The sequence below is a fragment of the Lemur catta genome, chromosome 14 (genome assembly GCF_020740605.2).
Source record: "Lemur catta isolate mLemCat1 chromosome 14, mLemCat1.pri, whole genome shotgun sequence".
In the NCBI taxonomy this organism is placed as follows: domain Eukaryota; kingdom Metazoa; phylum Chordata; class Mammalia; order Primates; family Lemuridae; genus Lemur; species Lemur catta.
In genome coordinates, this window is record NC_059141.1 from 47646432 (window position 1) to 47662332 (window position 15901).

Genomic DNA, 15901 nt, shown 5'->3' on the forward strand with positions numbered 1-15901 from the left:
CGCCGGTTCCCTACGTGGGGGACGTGCAGGGTGATGCCGGACCCCGGGGGATTTCGCAGCGTCGCCCGCCCCCCTTCCGGTGCGGGAGGGAGCGGCCGCCGCGCCCCCCTTCCCCTGCCCGGGCGCCACCGCTCGGCGCTGCAGAGGCGCGCGGCAGCCAATGGGCGCGGAGGAGGTGGGCCGGCCGGCGGCTGTCACCCTCCCCGGGACGGGAGCGCGGAGACCGGGAGCGCGCGAGCCGCCGCCACGCCCCGGGCCGAGGGGGAGGAGCTGCGGGAGGAGGAGGAGGAGGAGGAGGAGCCGCCGAGCAGCCTCCGGAGGACCACTTCTCGCCCCGGCTGCGGAAGACCCACCGGCTCCACGCCTGCCGCCCGGCACCCCCGACCGCCAGCATGATCGCCGCGCAGCTGCTGGCCTATTACTTCACCGAGCTGAAGGATGACCAAGTTAAAAAGGTGAGCCCCCGCCCGCAACGCTGCCGGCGCCCTGGCCGCAGCCTTGCATTCCCGCATCCGCTCGCCGCCGCCGGCGCCGCCGCCTCCATCCTCCCGCGCCCGGCCTTGCCCAGGCCAGCATCTGGGTCCCCGCCGGGCGCGGGGAAAGCCTTTGCCCTTGGATTCTCCCCGGCATTGTCAGTGTGTGTGTGTTTGTTGTGGGGATGGCGGGGCGGAAGACCCTCGAGGCTGGACTGCTTGCTGCAGTGTCCTTGAAACTGGCCGTGGATGTCAGGTGGGTCCCCGGGCCGCGTGGGGAGGTGGCGGGGTGGCGGCCGGCGGGCCAGTCCACGGGGCCTGTGCGTAAGGGTCCGAGCGCCGTGGGCGGAGGTGTGATCACGGAGATGCTGGGGAGGTGAGCGAGCTGCGGGCGGGGGTGCTGGCTGGAGGCCAGGCATCCCATATTTGGGGTTCCCGGGCGGAGGCCGTTGGGTGCTCCGGAGAAACTGTCACCTGGACTCTCCCAGCTGTTGCAGCTGCTCCTTAATCTGAGGACAGGGTGACCGACCGGCCCGGCTTCCCGGAACGGGGAGGGGCGCGGAGGCCGCCGGAAACTTTACTCATAGGCCTCACGTCTGGAGCGGCACGTCTGAATGGAATTTTTTATTCCTCTTAAGCTGTAATTTCCAGCCAGCCCAGGAGCTCAAATAAGAGACTCGGTCATTTGAGTCGTGTAAAGGCCTTGCTGTGTATGCTTGTGGCGTGTGCGTTCTTGCACTTGGACGCATCTTCCTCCCCTGAGGTGCTGGTGCCTTGAACATCTGCCTAGTGTAAGATACTCTCCGCTGGCGGGTCTGAAAGGTATCTCTCTCCCTTCTGCCAGCCTTGGCTACAGTATTTTTAAAGAAACAGCCTAGCTGTAGGGAAAGGTGCCTATTGTATCAGTGCCAGGTCTGACACGGGCTCCTTATCCACCCACTCTGGGTGGTGACGTTGTTGCTGGGGTTAGCTGGGATGGACCGACAAAGTCAACCTGACTTTGGAGTTCATACAGGGAAAGCTACCTACAGGTGGGAAGCAGAAGTGACTGGCCTTGATTTTCTGCCCTGCAAGTCACAGGATATTCTGTTCTTTTCCTGTCCACCCAAGACGACTTTCTCATCTGGCGCCACAGGACAGAGGCCTACTGAGAGCAGTGACCTCATCAAGGTCATCCAGTAGAGGCAGAGCCAGGGTGGGGACCCAGGTCTCCCAGCTCCTCTACCCTGGAACTTGAATGAAGCTCCTCCTTGAAATCAGCTGAGGGTGAGGGAGGTGCTGAGAGACCAAGCCCCTGGGGACACTCTCCTATGCTGGGTCCTGTGCTGGGTGGGGACCCGGAGTGAGGTAGTTAGGAGAGAGGCATGGAAATCTGACACCATCTTTCACGGCTTTAAGTGATGACTCTGGGTTGTTAAGCCATGGGACTCACACACTTGCTCCTGTGGAACACCCTTGGAACTTCCCTCTGGCTACTAACCTCCGGGAGCTGTGTCTGCCAACATGTGCGTTTCATGAGTTTTCTTCAATGGTGTTGTACATCCCTGGTGTTCTTCCTGCTGGAGCAGGGAGACAGTCCTTCCAGCGTGGCTGGGCATGCTGGAACAGGCCTCTTTAAGCCAAGAGGAGTTTACTGCCCTCCTGCAAATGCTATCCTCTATGGCTCAAGAGCGTTCCGCTATGGGGGTCAGGTGGGGCAGGTGGGGCAGGTGAGGCAGGCGGGGCAGGCAGAGCAGATGGGGCAGGTGCGGTGGGAGCCTGGATGACCTTGTAAACCTTAAGCATCCACACCCACCACCACCTCTGTGACTGCTTGCTGCTCACTGGCCGGTGGCCTGTGACCGGTAAGTTGAGCTGAGGATTGGACTGCACTCAGTGGGACATCTGTTTTATCAGACACACAGTGTCTGTTGGCCCCAGAGCCCTCAACTACCGAGGGTGGCCCGATTCACATCTTTCGATGCACATTCTATCTTCCAGACCCCTGTAGGTATCTGAGTGTGTGACTTCTGATTCAGTTACAGCCCTTCTCATTCTGAGATGGTGGTTTGGATATCCCTTTCCTCCTCTAGCCCCAGAAGCTTGCTGGAGGAGGGTCTTGAGGCCAAAGCTTCAACAAGATAATATTATTTGTCAAGGAGATTCTTAAAAACAAGCTACTTGCTAGCATCTCACCAGGACCTCCTATGCTGCTTTCTACGGGGAGAGTGGGTGGATTCCTGCTAGAGGATCACCTCAACCTGCATGGTGGGTTGTGTGGCACTGCCATTCTTGAGTGTGATCCCCAGGAATCTTCCTGGGCCACCTGAGGACAGGCACACAGTGGACACTTAACCCCAGTGACCTGGTCAGCTTTCACCACTCCTGGGTGTGCAGAGGCTGGGGGACCACATCTGCTCTCCTGGGGCCCAGGACTTATTAGAGACTAGCCTTTCCCAGCTACCACTCACCATGGGAAGGCTGAGTGGAGGTGCATGATTCCCTGTTCCTCCTGTGGGCTGGGCCCTGCTGCCTGCCACCTGATGGGGACCCAGTGAGGATGTCCCTCCCACCCAGCGTGGGCGGCCATGATGATTCAGCCCTCCAGCCCTAGGCAGTCTCCAGGCTCTGGAGACAGACCTGGTATCCCTCATCCATCTTCTTGCTCTCAGGCCCAGAGGCAGGAGGAGGGAAGGTGGGGATGTTTTCAAAAGTGATCATTAAAGGGTGTCATTTCTTTCCTCACTGCCTAAAAGGCACATCAGTAATTCAATCTTATAAAATACATACTGAGTTGAAACGGTTGGAGTGTCCGACTTCCCAGTGTGGAGCCCCACTGTCCAGTCTGCAATCTGCATAATATTGGTTAACAGGTGCTGTAAACAGGGTGTCTTGGTGTTAGGCTGAGCTAAGCACAAAACATGTATTTTCCTTTCACTCTTCTAGTGCTTTTAGGAGGAAAAGGAGGCACATGTGTGCTTGTGAAGGATTCCATTCATCAGAATCCTAGACATCTGCTAGTTCTGCAGCTCGAGGCTGGGTTTTTTGACCTTTAAGTAACTTCTAACATGCCTCTCATCTTGCCAGCTTCTTCCACTCAGTTTTGCCATTAGGAGCCTGGAGGAGGGTGAAGGATTGCTTAGTGTTCTGTTTGTTTAGAAAAGGAAGATGGGTCTAGGAAAGTCAGAACTTGGCCTCTCAGGAAAGGCTGGACTTCCTTTCCTTTCCCCCAGGCTTGTCAGAATGGTGCGCAAACGCAAGTGGATTTTCTCTGAGTGGGAGCTCCAGAATGCTAAGTAATTTCCACCAGCAGGTGAACCAACAGGTGTGATTTGTCCAATGGCTGAACCCAGGAGTCCTTGAGTACTTGGCCCAGGAAGACAGGGGAGGGTATCCTTAGCAATCAGAGGGCTGCTCAAGGTCCATTTCCTCAGGGCCCACGTGTCTCAGCTGCAAAAGCAAGCATTAAAAAAAAAAACAAAAAAAAACAAACCCAAAAATCCCCAAATGCCCATTCTTATTGCTCAAGGGGGGTGAGAGTTAGAAAACTATGAAAAATGTCTTTCATACCTCATGATTCTGGTGTTGTACAAATATTCAGTGAGAGCTCCTTGGGGAATCTTCATTTCCATAATCCCTGTCCCCTCTACCTTAGATGTTCCTAGGGTTTCTCCCCAAGAGAAGCCCCATCACTTCATCTGGTTGGATAATTTGGTAATGTCATGCAGGAATGAACTGGGCAGCCAGGGTGGCTATGAGGCGCTTCCACATCTGGCCACACTGCACACTGCTCCCACGCTCCTGCTGCTCTCTGGAGAAGGCATGGGCCGCTTTCCCCTAAAAAGACTGATTTGGCATGACTGGAACCGTCTCTGTGTGTGTCTACAGTCAGGGATTCCTGCAGGATAGAATTAGCCACTGGAGTTGGCGCTGAGCATGCCGCAGGAGGCCCCGGGGAGACACTGGTGAAGGAGAGGCAGTCATACACCTCTGAGTCCAGGAATCAGCTGTGGCCAGACAGCTGACACCTGCTTATTGATTTGAGGGCCCTTAGAATCAAATCTGATCACCGGAACACAATCATTTCTTTAAAAAATGCTTGAGTCCTTTATTGTGTGCAGAGTACTGTTCTAGGCTGCGGCAGCAACCATAAACCAGGCAGAAATGGTCCCTGTTCTTGTGGAGCATAAATAATTATTTACTGTTATAATATGTGCAAAGCATAGACTCCTGTGAGGGCATGGACATGCAGGGGGATGTGGTCAGACCTTGGGTGGAATCACTAGCTTAGGAACTTCTTAAAACCAGGCTCCAGATGTTAGCCCCTTAAGTGCTTCATGAAGCTGCCCCCCACCCCTAGTCCTGGGGATGTGGCGAACATTAGTCTGGTTGGGGTAGGAGGACAGGTGCCCGCTGCCTTCCAGCCTAGTAAACCTTAACAGCAGATCTTATGAAGCCACTTAATGTACACTGGGTTGTGTTTATGGTATCTGATCTTAAAGAAAAATGGGTAAAATTTTACTGATTGATAGGTTTTTATTTCTGGAAATAACATTGACTTCTGGTAAAGACTACAGATGGGGATATTATATTTAGAAACTTTGTAAGGTGGAGTCAAATGGATAGTAACCAAAATGTGATTTTGCTTCCTCTTTTAACAGTTTGTTGTGTCTGGGCATCCTGAGACACTTCACTGGTGTCATATCAGATATCAGTTATATATGTGATTGAGATTACATTCTAAATGTTTTGTACACAGTGTATATATGCTTTCATTTGATCTTTCAAAAACCTGGGCAGGTTGTCAGGGCAGGAAGTATTATTCTGTGCTTCCCAGCGCAGCTCCCTCCCCAGGGCATTCTGCTCCTGCCTGTGTGCTGCAGACAGAAGGCAAGAGATTTTATTCCCCATTTAGAAACAGGGACTGGAGGCCCACCCAGAAGAGATAAGCAATTTCCCAAGGTTGAAAGAAAATCAGGAATGGGATCCAGAGGGCTCTTCTTGCTCACTCTACTTCTTTCCTTTAGGGGAAAAAAATCCATTTTTGTTTTTAATGGTTTACTTTGGAACCTGTATTTTAATTCTCTCCCCTCACCAATCAATAAATATAAGAGTTAACTTTTTATTATGAAATATTCGAGGCACATTAAAATACTGAGGTTAACATAAGAAACACCTCTGTTTCTACTACTTAGCTTGAGAAATTAAAGACATAATTACAATTTCTTTTTTTTTTTTTTTTTTTGAGACAGAGTCTCGCTCTGTTGCCTGGACTAGAGTGCTGTGGCATCCAGCTCACAGCAACCTCAAACTCCTGGGTTCAAGCAATGCTACTGCCTCAGCCTCCCGAGTAGCTGGGACTACAGGCATGCGCCACCATGCCCGGCTAATTTTTTCTATATACTTTTAGTTGTCTGGCTAATTTCTTTCAGTTTTTTTAGTGGAGACAGGGCCTCGTTCTTGCTCAGGCTGGTCTCGAACTCCTGAGCTCAAATATCCAGCTGCCTGGGCCTCCCAAGTGCTAGGATTACAGGTGTGAGCCACTGCACCCGGCCTATAATTAGAATTTCATTGCAGACACAGTTGAAGCCTCTTTATGCCATCTCTGATCCAATTCTCCACCCACACCCCCCAGAGGCGACTTCTCTCCTAGATTTGATGTTTATCATTTCTGTTCATGTTTTTATGCTTATATTACATATGCATGTGTCTATAAACAGTATATAGTATTATTGCTTTATGTGGGTTTAATCTTTTGTAAATGGTGCTGTACTGCATATATTCAAGCAATGTGTGGTATTGCTTTGTATGGTTTTAAACTTTTATAAATGGTGCTGTACTATATGTATCCTTTTGCAACCTGTTTTTTTTTTAGCTTAAACGTTATATTTTGAGATTTTTTTTCATGTTGATCTGTGTAACTGTTTCATGAATTTAAACTGCTGTGTGCTCTTACATAGTTTAAATATCCACAATTTATCCATTCTTCTTGTGACGGGCTTTAGTGTTTCCAGTGTTTCAAATGACAAACAATGCTGCAGCCATCACCCTTCAGCACACAAGCAAATTTCTCTAGGCTCTAGGCTGTGTACCTAGGGCTGGAATTACTAGGTGGAAGGGTGGGTGTATCTTCCCATTTATAAGATTTTGCCAGATTTTCTTCCTTTGTGAATGCCGGTTCACACATGTGTGCAGGTCGCTGGTGTTCCACGCCAACCCTTGGTGTGATCAAACCTTTACAGATTTGTAATAGATAAGTTTTAGAGTCTGTTTCCTTCCTCAGTCATTTCCATTCACATCACTAAGCATTCTAGCTCAGTTTAAAATTAGCCCATTTGCTAATTTACCTTATCAAACAGAACCCTTGCTGCAAAGTCTCACTGAGTGAAGTTGACAGCTCCATTGACTGCTGCTGCTGAAACACTTGCACAGCCCCGGGGGTGGCCGTGGGTGCAGAAGCAGCTCACTGTGGCCCCTTGTGCTCTAGCCAAGACTCCGTTAAACTTTTCTGGGAATTAAAACACTCACGTGTGCTTTCACTCGCTCACACTCCCTTCCTGGGTGGATCCGAGCCGGGCAGAGCAGGCTTATCAGTCCCCTAAACGTGCCCAGCTCTGTTCAGAGAAAACTCAAGCCAGCGGCCTCCCAGACTGTTCTCCGTAAAAGGAGAGAGTGACTGTACCCCTGCGGCAGGGAAAACTGAAATGTGAAATGTGAAGTCGGCAGCCCAGCCCTTTGCAAACAGAAGCTGAGCTGTCCCTGCGGGAGGCAGAAAATGTCGGCTTACATTCATCTTGAGACATGATTACAGACGCTGAGACCCTGAGGGTCCCTTACGAGGAAGGGGGCATTCAATGCCTACTAGGTGCCTGTCTTGTCTTTTTCTTAACATGGGTCTCATTTAATGGTTAGAAGTAACAATACTAATTGAAGCCAATGTGGAATGCCTGTCACATTTATTGCCAGGCGCTGTGCTAAAGGCATTATGAGCATTAGCTTGTTTCATGCCCATGAAGCCCCTATGAGGCTAGTGCGGCGCCATGTCCACCTTTGGGTGCAGACCCTGAGGCTCCGACAGTGAACGGTAGAGCCAACATTCTGACCCATCAAGGCTGATGGCAGAGCTCCTGCTTTTATTTATTTTTAAAAATTGAGCTATAATTCACCTACTATGAAAATCACCATTTAGAGCGCACAATTCAGTGGTTTCTAAAACATTCACATAATTGTGCAGTCATCACCCCTGTCTAATTCCAAAGCATTTTCATCACCCTACAGAGAAACTCTATACTACCCATTCGCAGTTCCTCCCCAGGGCCCCTCCACCCAGCTCCTGGCAACTACTCATCTAGTTTCTTTTTATGGATTTGCTTCTTCTGGACATTTAATATAAGTAGAATCATATAAAATGTGGCCTTTTGTGTCTGGCTTCTTTCACTTGGCATAATATTTTCAAGGTTCATCCATGCAGTAGCATGTATCAGTTTTTCATTCCTTTTTATTGCCAAGTACTATTCCATTGCATCTGTATACCACATTTTGTGTATCCGTTTGTCAGTTGATGGACATTTGGCTTGCTTCCACTTTTTGGCTGTTCTGAATAATGCTGTTATGAACATTTGTGTATGAAACTTTTTGTGTAGACTTATGCTCTCTTATCTCGTGGGTGTCTATGTAGGAGTAGAATTCCTGGGAGAGCCCTTGCTTTTCACCACCTTGAGAAAGCGAGACAGCCTTCTCTAAATGGAGACACATTTAGAAATGGCGAAACTGAGGCCCCTAGATGGTGAAGTGGCTTGCTGATGACCACACAGCTGTGAGTGGTGGGGACAGGAGCACTGCTACCAGATCTCCTGGCCCGTGTCCTTTCTACCCCTATACCCAACACTCTCATTTTGCAGTTTTGAGAAATAGATCCAAGGAGGGCAAGGCTATGGTGGGGTGGGGATCCTCCAGGTCCCCCACTCCCATCTCCTGCTCCTCCCAACACCAAGCCACTTGCTCATGCTTGGGGCCCTTACCCCAGTTGCTCATAGCTGATGAACCCCTCCCACTTGGAAAGGAAATTGGTCCAATAAGGTGGTTTACAGTGCAACGTTAGGAATTTGCCCTGTTTTTCAAATCTCTCCCTGTACTCTTTTTATTTGTCTCCCTCCCCACCCCTGTTTGCATTTAAAAGAAGACCCCCAGGAAGGGCAGTGTTTAACCTGCAAGAACACCCCCCAGTGCTCCCTTGTAAAGCCCCCTCCTAGCCTCTGCCTGCCTTGCTATACACAACTGTTGATTTCATGGATTGATGACACATGGCATTTGTCTTCACCCCGCCCTCATTTCTCTGATGTCTCCCTGTACCTGCCAGGACCCTGTCTGGGTAGCTGGGGTGAGCAGATGGGAGACCCAGGTCATGGTTGTAATAGAGATATCACCCTCACCTTTGCCAAATTCTATTCCATTTACAAAATATTTGTTAGTAAGATTGCTTTAGTTGAATCGTTCCAGCAAGCTTGGATGTAGGTATTTCTTCCTCCTGCATCTTATGTATGAAGCAGGTGACACCCAGAAAGTGGAATTGATGCCATTTTGGTGGCCAGGAAGCAGTAGGGCTAGGGGGGACACACAGGCCTCCGTGACACCAGTGGACAGCTCTCACTGTGCATGCAGGACCAGAACCATGTGGTGCAGGGCTTCAGACTCCCAAAGCCATTGATGGGGCTCAGGACATGCTACCCTAAAACATGGCACCTTTGCATTTGAGAAAACAACAGAGGCAGGAAGGTCTCTCATCTTTCCCTTGCCCTTCTCCCCTGAAGCAGATCATAAAACCCTCATTCGAGAGGTACCCACCCTGTACCCAGAAGAAAGGAGTATCTTTATCTCTGAAGACATAGGGTCACAGAGAAGAATCTGAACGAGACTTGCTAAGTTCCTCCCAGTTTATCACCATTAGATCACACCCCCTTTGTCCGGTCATACTTCTCCACGACTACCTACTTCTTCATCAAACCTGGTATTAAAAAAATACATAGGTTTATGTGTTTCTTGAATTCTTCATTTACTTCTGAAGGCTCTGGTGTCACATAAAACTTTTATTGATTTGTTTGCTTTTCTCTTGCTAATCTGCCTTTTGTTATAGGGGCCTCAACTATGAACCTAAGATGGGAAGGAAGGGTACTTCTTTGCCCCTACACCATGTTCTGCATTGCAGCCGCCTCCCTGTAGAAACCGTCTCCCAAGGCTCCTGTAACGCAGATGTGTCTGGCATGCTAGAGCCATGCTGTAGAGCAGTAGCCACCAGCCACATGTGCCTGCTGAGCACTTGAAATGTGGCACGTCTGATTTGAGATGTGCTGTTGAGTGTAAAATCCACAGGTTTTCACAAGCTTCATGTGACAAAAGGAATATGAAATGGCTCATTTAATAATTTTTTAACAGTGATTATATGTTGCAACAATATTTTGGATATATTGGGTTAAGTTGAAAAAATATATACATAATTTTTTTTTTGAGACAGAGTCTCACTCTGTTGCCTGGGGTAGAGTGCAGTGGCATCAGCCTAGCTCACAGCAACCTCAAACTCCTGGGCTTAAGCGATCCTCCTGCCTCAGCCTCCCGAGTAGCTGGGACTACAGGCATGCGCCACCGTGCCTGGCTAATTTTTCTATATATATTTTTAGCTGTCCATATAATTTCTTTCTATTTTTAGTAGAGACAGGGTCTCGCTCTTGCTCAGGCTGATCTCGAACTCCTGAGCTCAAACAATCTGCCTGCCTCGGCCTCCCAGAGTGCTAGGATTACAGGCGTATATACATAATTTTTGAGACAAAGTCTTGCTCTGTTGCCCTGGGTAGAGTGCTGTGGTGTCAGCCTAGCTCACAGCCACCTCAAACTCCTGGGCTCAAGTGATCCTCCTGCCTCAGCCTCCGGAGTAGCTGGGACTACAGGTGTGTGCCAGCACACCTGGCTGATTTTTCTATTTTTGGTAGAGACGGGGTTTTGTTCTTACTCAGGCTGGTCTGGAACTCCTGACCTCAAGCAATCCTCACACCTTGGCCTCCCAGAGTGCTAGGATTACAGGCATGAGCCACCGTGCCCAGCAAATATAATATATTATTCAAATTAATTTCACCCTTTTTTTAAAATGTGGCTACTAGAAAATTTAAAACGTCTCGCATTATGTTCCTGTTGGACAGTGCTATGCTAGACAGTGAAATTACAGCTCAGAAGTTTAGACCCCAGAGGTACTCTGCCTTCAAAGCCATGGGTTCCTGTGTGTCCTTGGGCCTCGGTTTCCTCATCTGTAAGCCTAGGAGGCTGGAATCCATTATATATCCTTAAAGGACCCCTCCAACTTGAGCACTTTTGTTTGGTGGCCATCAAGTTCTCTGGGCCTCAGTTTCTTTATCTGTCAGATGGGGTGAATGGTTGTTGCATTGTTCTCTGCCTACTTATCAATTTAGAGAGTGGACACTTGGGAAGTGTACAGAGCTTCACAAATGCCAGGTATTATCGTTGTTATTCACCCAGAACACACCTGTGGGCACCTTGAGTAGCCAGGTGGGGGATGGCAGCTTCCTGGATAGCGCAGGGCAGGCAGACAACCAGACCTGGTCCTGGGCGGGGAGCCTGGGTACCGTTCTGCCTTTGCCTCGAATTGTGTGAGAGCTCATGGGTCAGCGGCATGTCCACGTTCCCTGGCCAAATGGACAGATGAAAGTGCCACCATGGGTTTCTGAAATGCCCCTGTTCTGAGGAATCCAGGGTGCCATGGAGTTTCTGTGTCTGCCCTATATGAGAGCGAGAGGGCAGTGTTCACTGTTGCTATTTTACCAATGGAAACACAGAGATGGAAATGACTTGCTCAAGGTCCCAGGGAGGCAGGGCCATTGGTCGAGCCCGAGGTCTTTCAATTGCTAGCCCGACCCACTCCCACCACTGCAGCATCTGCCAGCCATGGCATTAGGGTTTGGTTGTCTCACAGTGAAAGTAAACCTGTCTGCATTGAGATCCTGTCTTCCCTGTTGTCGGGAAGTGCTGGGGACACTGGGAATGGAGGCTGGCCCCTTCCTAAGCCATCGACCAGGAAGCTTAGAATTAAGCCCGTTGTTCCTGCCCCGCCGCATTCCAGGGCTGCTCTGTTTCCCTTGAGGGACTGGGAACCTCCTTTATTTTTAGCTAGTTCGGAGTGACAGCTTTGTTTTCTTCCTGGGCAAGGGCTTGGACACTCTTACCAGCCAGGAAGCTCCTGTTCATGAGTGACAAGGTCGCCAGGAGAACCTTGGACATGACCTCAAGGCTGTATGCCAGTCCTCCTAGCAAGAGGAGCCTGGGGAATTCGGGAGAGCATGCTGAGTTTGGAGTCATAGCCCTGCTGCTCTGATTGCTGGCTGCTTAGGGCATTTCGCTTAACTACATGGTTCCAGGTCCTTGCTGTGTCAGATGGGGTCAATAATACACTGTGCAGATTGTGCAGATTTGGATCAGGGCAGCTCGAAGTGCCCAGCATGGCCCCATCCACATTCTCGTTCCTACAACCTCAGTCTCCTCAGCAAGAGCAGGGGTCCTGTTTTCCTCCTGATGTGTGGTGAGTAAACAGGGTTGTGTGAGCAGTCTGTGGTGCTTTGCCTGTGCTCGTTGAAACAGAGCCAGCGGTTGAGAAGCACTGAGAGAGAGATGTGGTCCTGGAGGAACAGGCTGGGAGAGGAAGCGCCGGGGAGAGGGCTTCGGTGCCCAAGGGATGCTCTCAGACGGGCCGTTCCTGAGGAGCCCCGCACTGGACCCGCTCCAGACACCGTCCCTGATGTGCCGCGCGGGTGATTCAGCAGTCTCTGGGAAACTTGAATAGGGGAGGGAGAATCCTGATTGTCTTTAGGGCCCCTTGTGTCCATCTGGGCCTCAGCCATGCAGTGGAGTTGTTGTGACGGGAAGGTGGAGGTTAGAAACGCCTGGAACTCCCCGCACCTCGGAGAGAGGCTGAGTGCTGGGGGAGAAGGGCTGGGCCATTTGGGGAAAAGGAGTCTCCGGGCCTTATCTGAGTCCTCCCCAGGCTAGGCGTCACCGGAGGCCTCCTGCCCAGCAGAGGTGCCACCCAGCCCAGCCACGGAGCCACCACGTGGCACCATCTGAGGGCTGGGGGCACACAAAGGGCCCTAAAGGCATGGCCCCTGCACCCCTGGCAATCACCATCTAGCTGGGTCCCTGCAGCACCTGGGAAAGACACACCACGACGTGTCACCTGTGCAAGTTGACTCCTACGTAGGGAGCACCTGAGGCCGAGGGGATGCTGAGGAGAGGAGTGGACAGTGTGGGGCGGGGCGGATCATGGCGTGTGCTCTGGATAAGGTGAGTGGGGAAGAGCCCTTGGGAGGAAGAAGGACCAGGGGCCGAGAGGCCAAGGAAGCGAGTGGCTGGTGGCACTGTGAGGAAGGGCCTCTGGGGGTGTTGAGCCACTGTCGGGGCCCCAGGTGGCCTGAGGGTGCTGGGAGCTGGTGTTTGCTGTAGGGACCCCACCAGGTCAAAGATGTCTTCCCTTGTGGCCAACTTCCTCCCTGCTCAAGGGTGCCAGGAGCTGGCTGCCGAGATTGGCACAGAAACTAGGTTTCCCTGGCCGTCACCAGCAGCACTGAGGTGGGGCTGGGCTGCCACAGGCGCCACGTGCAGGCAGGAAGAGTCAGGAAGAGGACTTGGGAGGCGCTGGGCTGGCACAGACCGCAGTGGCGCGTCTGGTTGGGCCAGGGCCTCCGCTTGCTATGGCTGTGAACTTCCTTCCCAGGACTGTGTGAAAGAGGAAGGAGCAGAGCAGACAGCTTGGAGTGGGGACCAGGCCTCCTGGAAGTCACGCTGGGTGGCGTGCTTTCTGCAAGGCAGAGGAGCCCTGCTGCTCTGGGGTGCTGGGGCTGTGCAGAACGCCCCCATGTCTCCCTCTCCAGGAAGCCTCTGGCCTGGGCTGCCGTGGGCTAAGAGGAGGGGCACGGGACCAGGCACTGGGGGCTTGGGGTCCACCCCAGTGCTCTCTCCAACCAGCGGGTCACCTTGGTCAGTAGAGGGACCTCCCGGCCTCTGATTTTTCCTCAGCGTGTTGGAAGTGATGATACCTGCCCTGTCTCTGCAGAGGGGGGCTGCGTAAGGACCAGTGGGCGAAAGTGCCGTGCAGAGGAGAGAGGCCTTTATAGATCAAAGTCGTATGAATACACCCGCATGACAGATGGAAAGACCCAGGTGCCCAGAGGATGACAAAGCCAGAAGTGAAATGCAGGTGTCTACATTGCCCTGGCTGTGCCCTGTCTTAGATCCAGGCAGGCTCCCGAGGAAATCTTAAGTATGGCTCTGTGAGTTCCAGCCTTAGAGGCAGTGTCCAGAGGAAACAGGAAGGTGGAGTTAAGGTTTCAAAGGAGAAAGCATTTATTATATAATTCCATTTGTGTGAAACAAAATAAAAACCCCAATCTCTACATGTGCAAGTGCTTGTTTAGGTAGGAAAACAATCCTAGAACGTAAAGCAGGGATGTCTCTGGGGAGATTGGGGGAAGAACGCATACTTTTTACTTTTATGCATTTATGTGATATTTTAATATTTTTTACAATAAGTATATATTATTATTTAAAAAAAATAAAACGGTGCAAATGTTTCAGAGGAATTTTGCCGAAATCTTCCATTTGCCATGTTTTCAGGCATATTGCAACCGAGCTTTACTTTTCTCTTCTACAAAATGGATCAGTGGCATTTTTAGTAGATGCATTTTTTAGGTGTTTAGGTGAAAGGAATTGGGGACACATGATTATGTCACTTAGGCAGGGATGGGAGGGAGGGATACTGGACGCTTGCTTGCTAATCAGTGGGATTTGAAGCCTGCTGTCTGTCCACAGCCCCGTGTTCTTCCCACCATGTGAGAAAGACTGGAAATGCTTACGGAGAATCCCCAAACGAGGGGGTTATAAGACGTAGAATCTAGACCCAGCTGCCCCTTAATAAACCAAGACCTTGCATGAGTCATGGGTCTCAGTTTCCTCCCCTAGAAAATGGAGATAATGATGTCTTTCCTGCCTGCCTCACCGGGGTGTAGTCGCAGGAAAAAGGGAACTCACGTTAAAGCACCTGCTTCATGCCTGGCGCCTGGCATCCATCCGTGAGCTCATTTCATCTCTTTCTGCAAAGTTCAAATGGGATAACGTATGTGAAAGTCCCGTGTGTGAACAGCAAAGCCTTCTGCAAATGTGAGCTGTTATTAATAATATTAATAAGCACGCAGGACCTATTCTCTGAGTTCTCCTTAGGAAAGGGAAGTGAATCTGTTGTTGAAATCTCTGCCCAGCCCTTGAGCTAACATCCTTCTTAACCCTTCACGCCTCCCATCTCCTTCGCAAGTGAAAAGTGTCTCACTTGGAGTTCGTTTTAGAGGCCCGTATCAGCAGCTTCAGTCACACCTGTTGCCCTGCCTCAGTCTTAATCCTTACTGGAGAGTGCGAGAAAAGGAATGAAATTTTCCATGGCTGTGTCCCCTTCCACCTGGGGTGAAAGTGCCTGAGTTGGTTACCAGGGGTTACTGGCGCCTGCTGCCACGACTGGCCTGCTCCCTTGGGCATGTCCAGTCTTGAATTTGCTTTTTGTGCATGTTCTGTTTGGAGCAGGGGGTGGGGCTGGGGTCGGGGCACGGAAAGGTTTGTGAGTTTAGCCAGTGCTAGGCCCCTGGGTTCCTTCCTCAGCTGGAGGGCTCTGGGTCAGGAGGACTTGGCGAGGCTGTGTTCTCTTGGCTGATGACATCCTCCTGCCTCTGCGGGGGTCCAGCTTTGGGAGCTGCTGAGAGCATCATGGCCGCCTTGGTCCACCAGGACAGTCAAGGACGAGTATTTGGATAGTATTTTGAGCAAGAGCACCTGCCCTGTGCCGCCATCGTGGCTTCCACCCCTGTGGGAGGGGCTGCTCCCTCCCAGCCATGATGGACAGAGACCCTGGAGGCTGGTGGGCTTCCTCATCAGTCTCAGGCAAGAATCTGCAGGACCCAGCTCAGCTGTGGTGTCTGGTGTCCTGGTGTCTGGGCCCTGGCCCCTCCCCAGGTCCCTCCCAGGCTGACCCGAGTCCCACACACTCGTGTCAGGCACCAAGCTCGAGAGGGAGCATTTGAGGGCCTGGCGGTTCCTATTATGGCTCCTCTGGGCCTCTGTCTCATGACAGACATTCCAAAGGCCGAGACTTGCCGTAGAAGAAGATAAGCTGTGCTGTGCCCTCCCCATCACCAAAACGTAGAGTGGGGAAGGGATTCTTTGAGACCAACGTTTGGCCAGAGCAATAGAGCAACGGTGGTTTGGAGGCAGCATCTTAAGAGAAGGGAGCAGGATTGAGGAAGTGTGTGTGTGTGTGTGTGTGTGTGTGTGTGTGTGTGTGTGTGTGTAGGGGGAGGGAGGGGAAGAGGGGGAGGAACAGACCTGGAGATGCTCTGGAGAGGAGGACAGAC

The 15901-nt window shown here is 51.2% G+C and overlaps 1 protein-coding gene across 4 annotated transcripts in view; it reads left to right on the forward strand.

Annotated features, from left to right (window-relative positions):
- Nucleotides 1-286: 286 nt before the first annotated feature.
- Nucleotides 287-15901, forward strand: part of HK1 (hexokinase 1) — a 69328-nt gene continuing 53713 nt past the window's right edge. Inside the window, exon 1 of one of the 4 annotated variants that reach the window (XM_045569322.1) lies at nt 287-455. In XM_045569322.1, coding sequence (XP_045425278.1) covers nt 393-455 — 63 coding nt within the window. In that variant the 5' untranslated portion in view covers nt 287-392. Of the gene's footprint in view, nt 456-711; nt 730-1155; nt 1296-1958; nt 1979-15901 lie in introns of those variants that run through there. The other 3 variants (XM_045569321.1, XM_045569319.1, XM_045569318.1) reach the window with 3 other exon arrangements.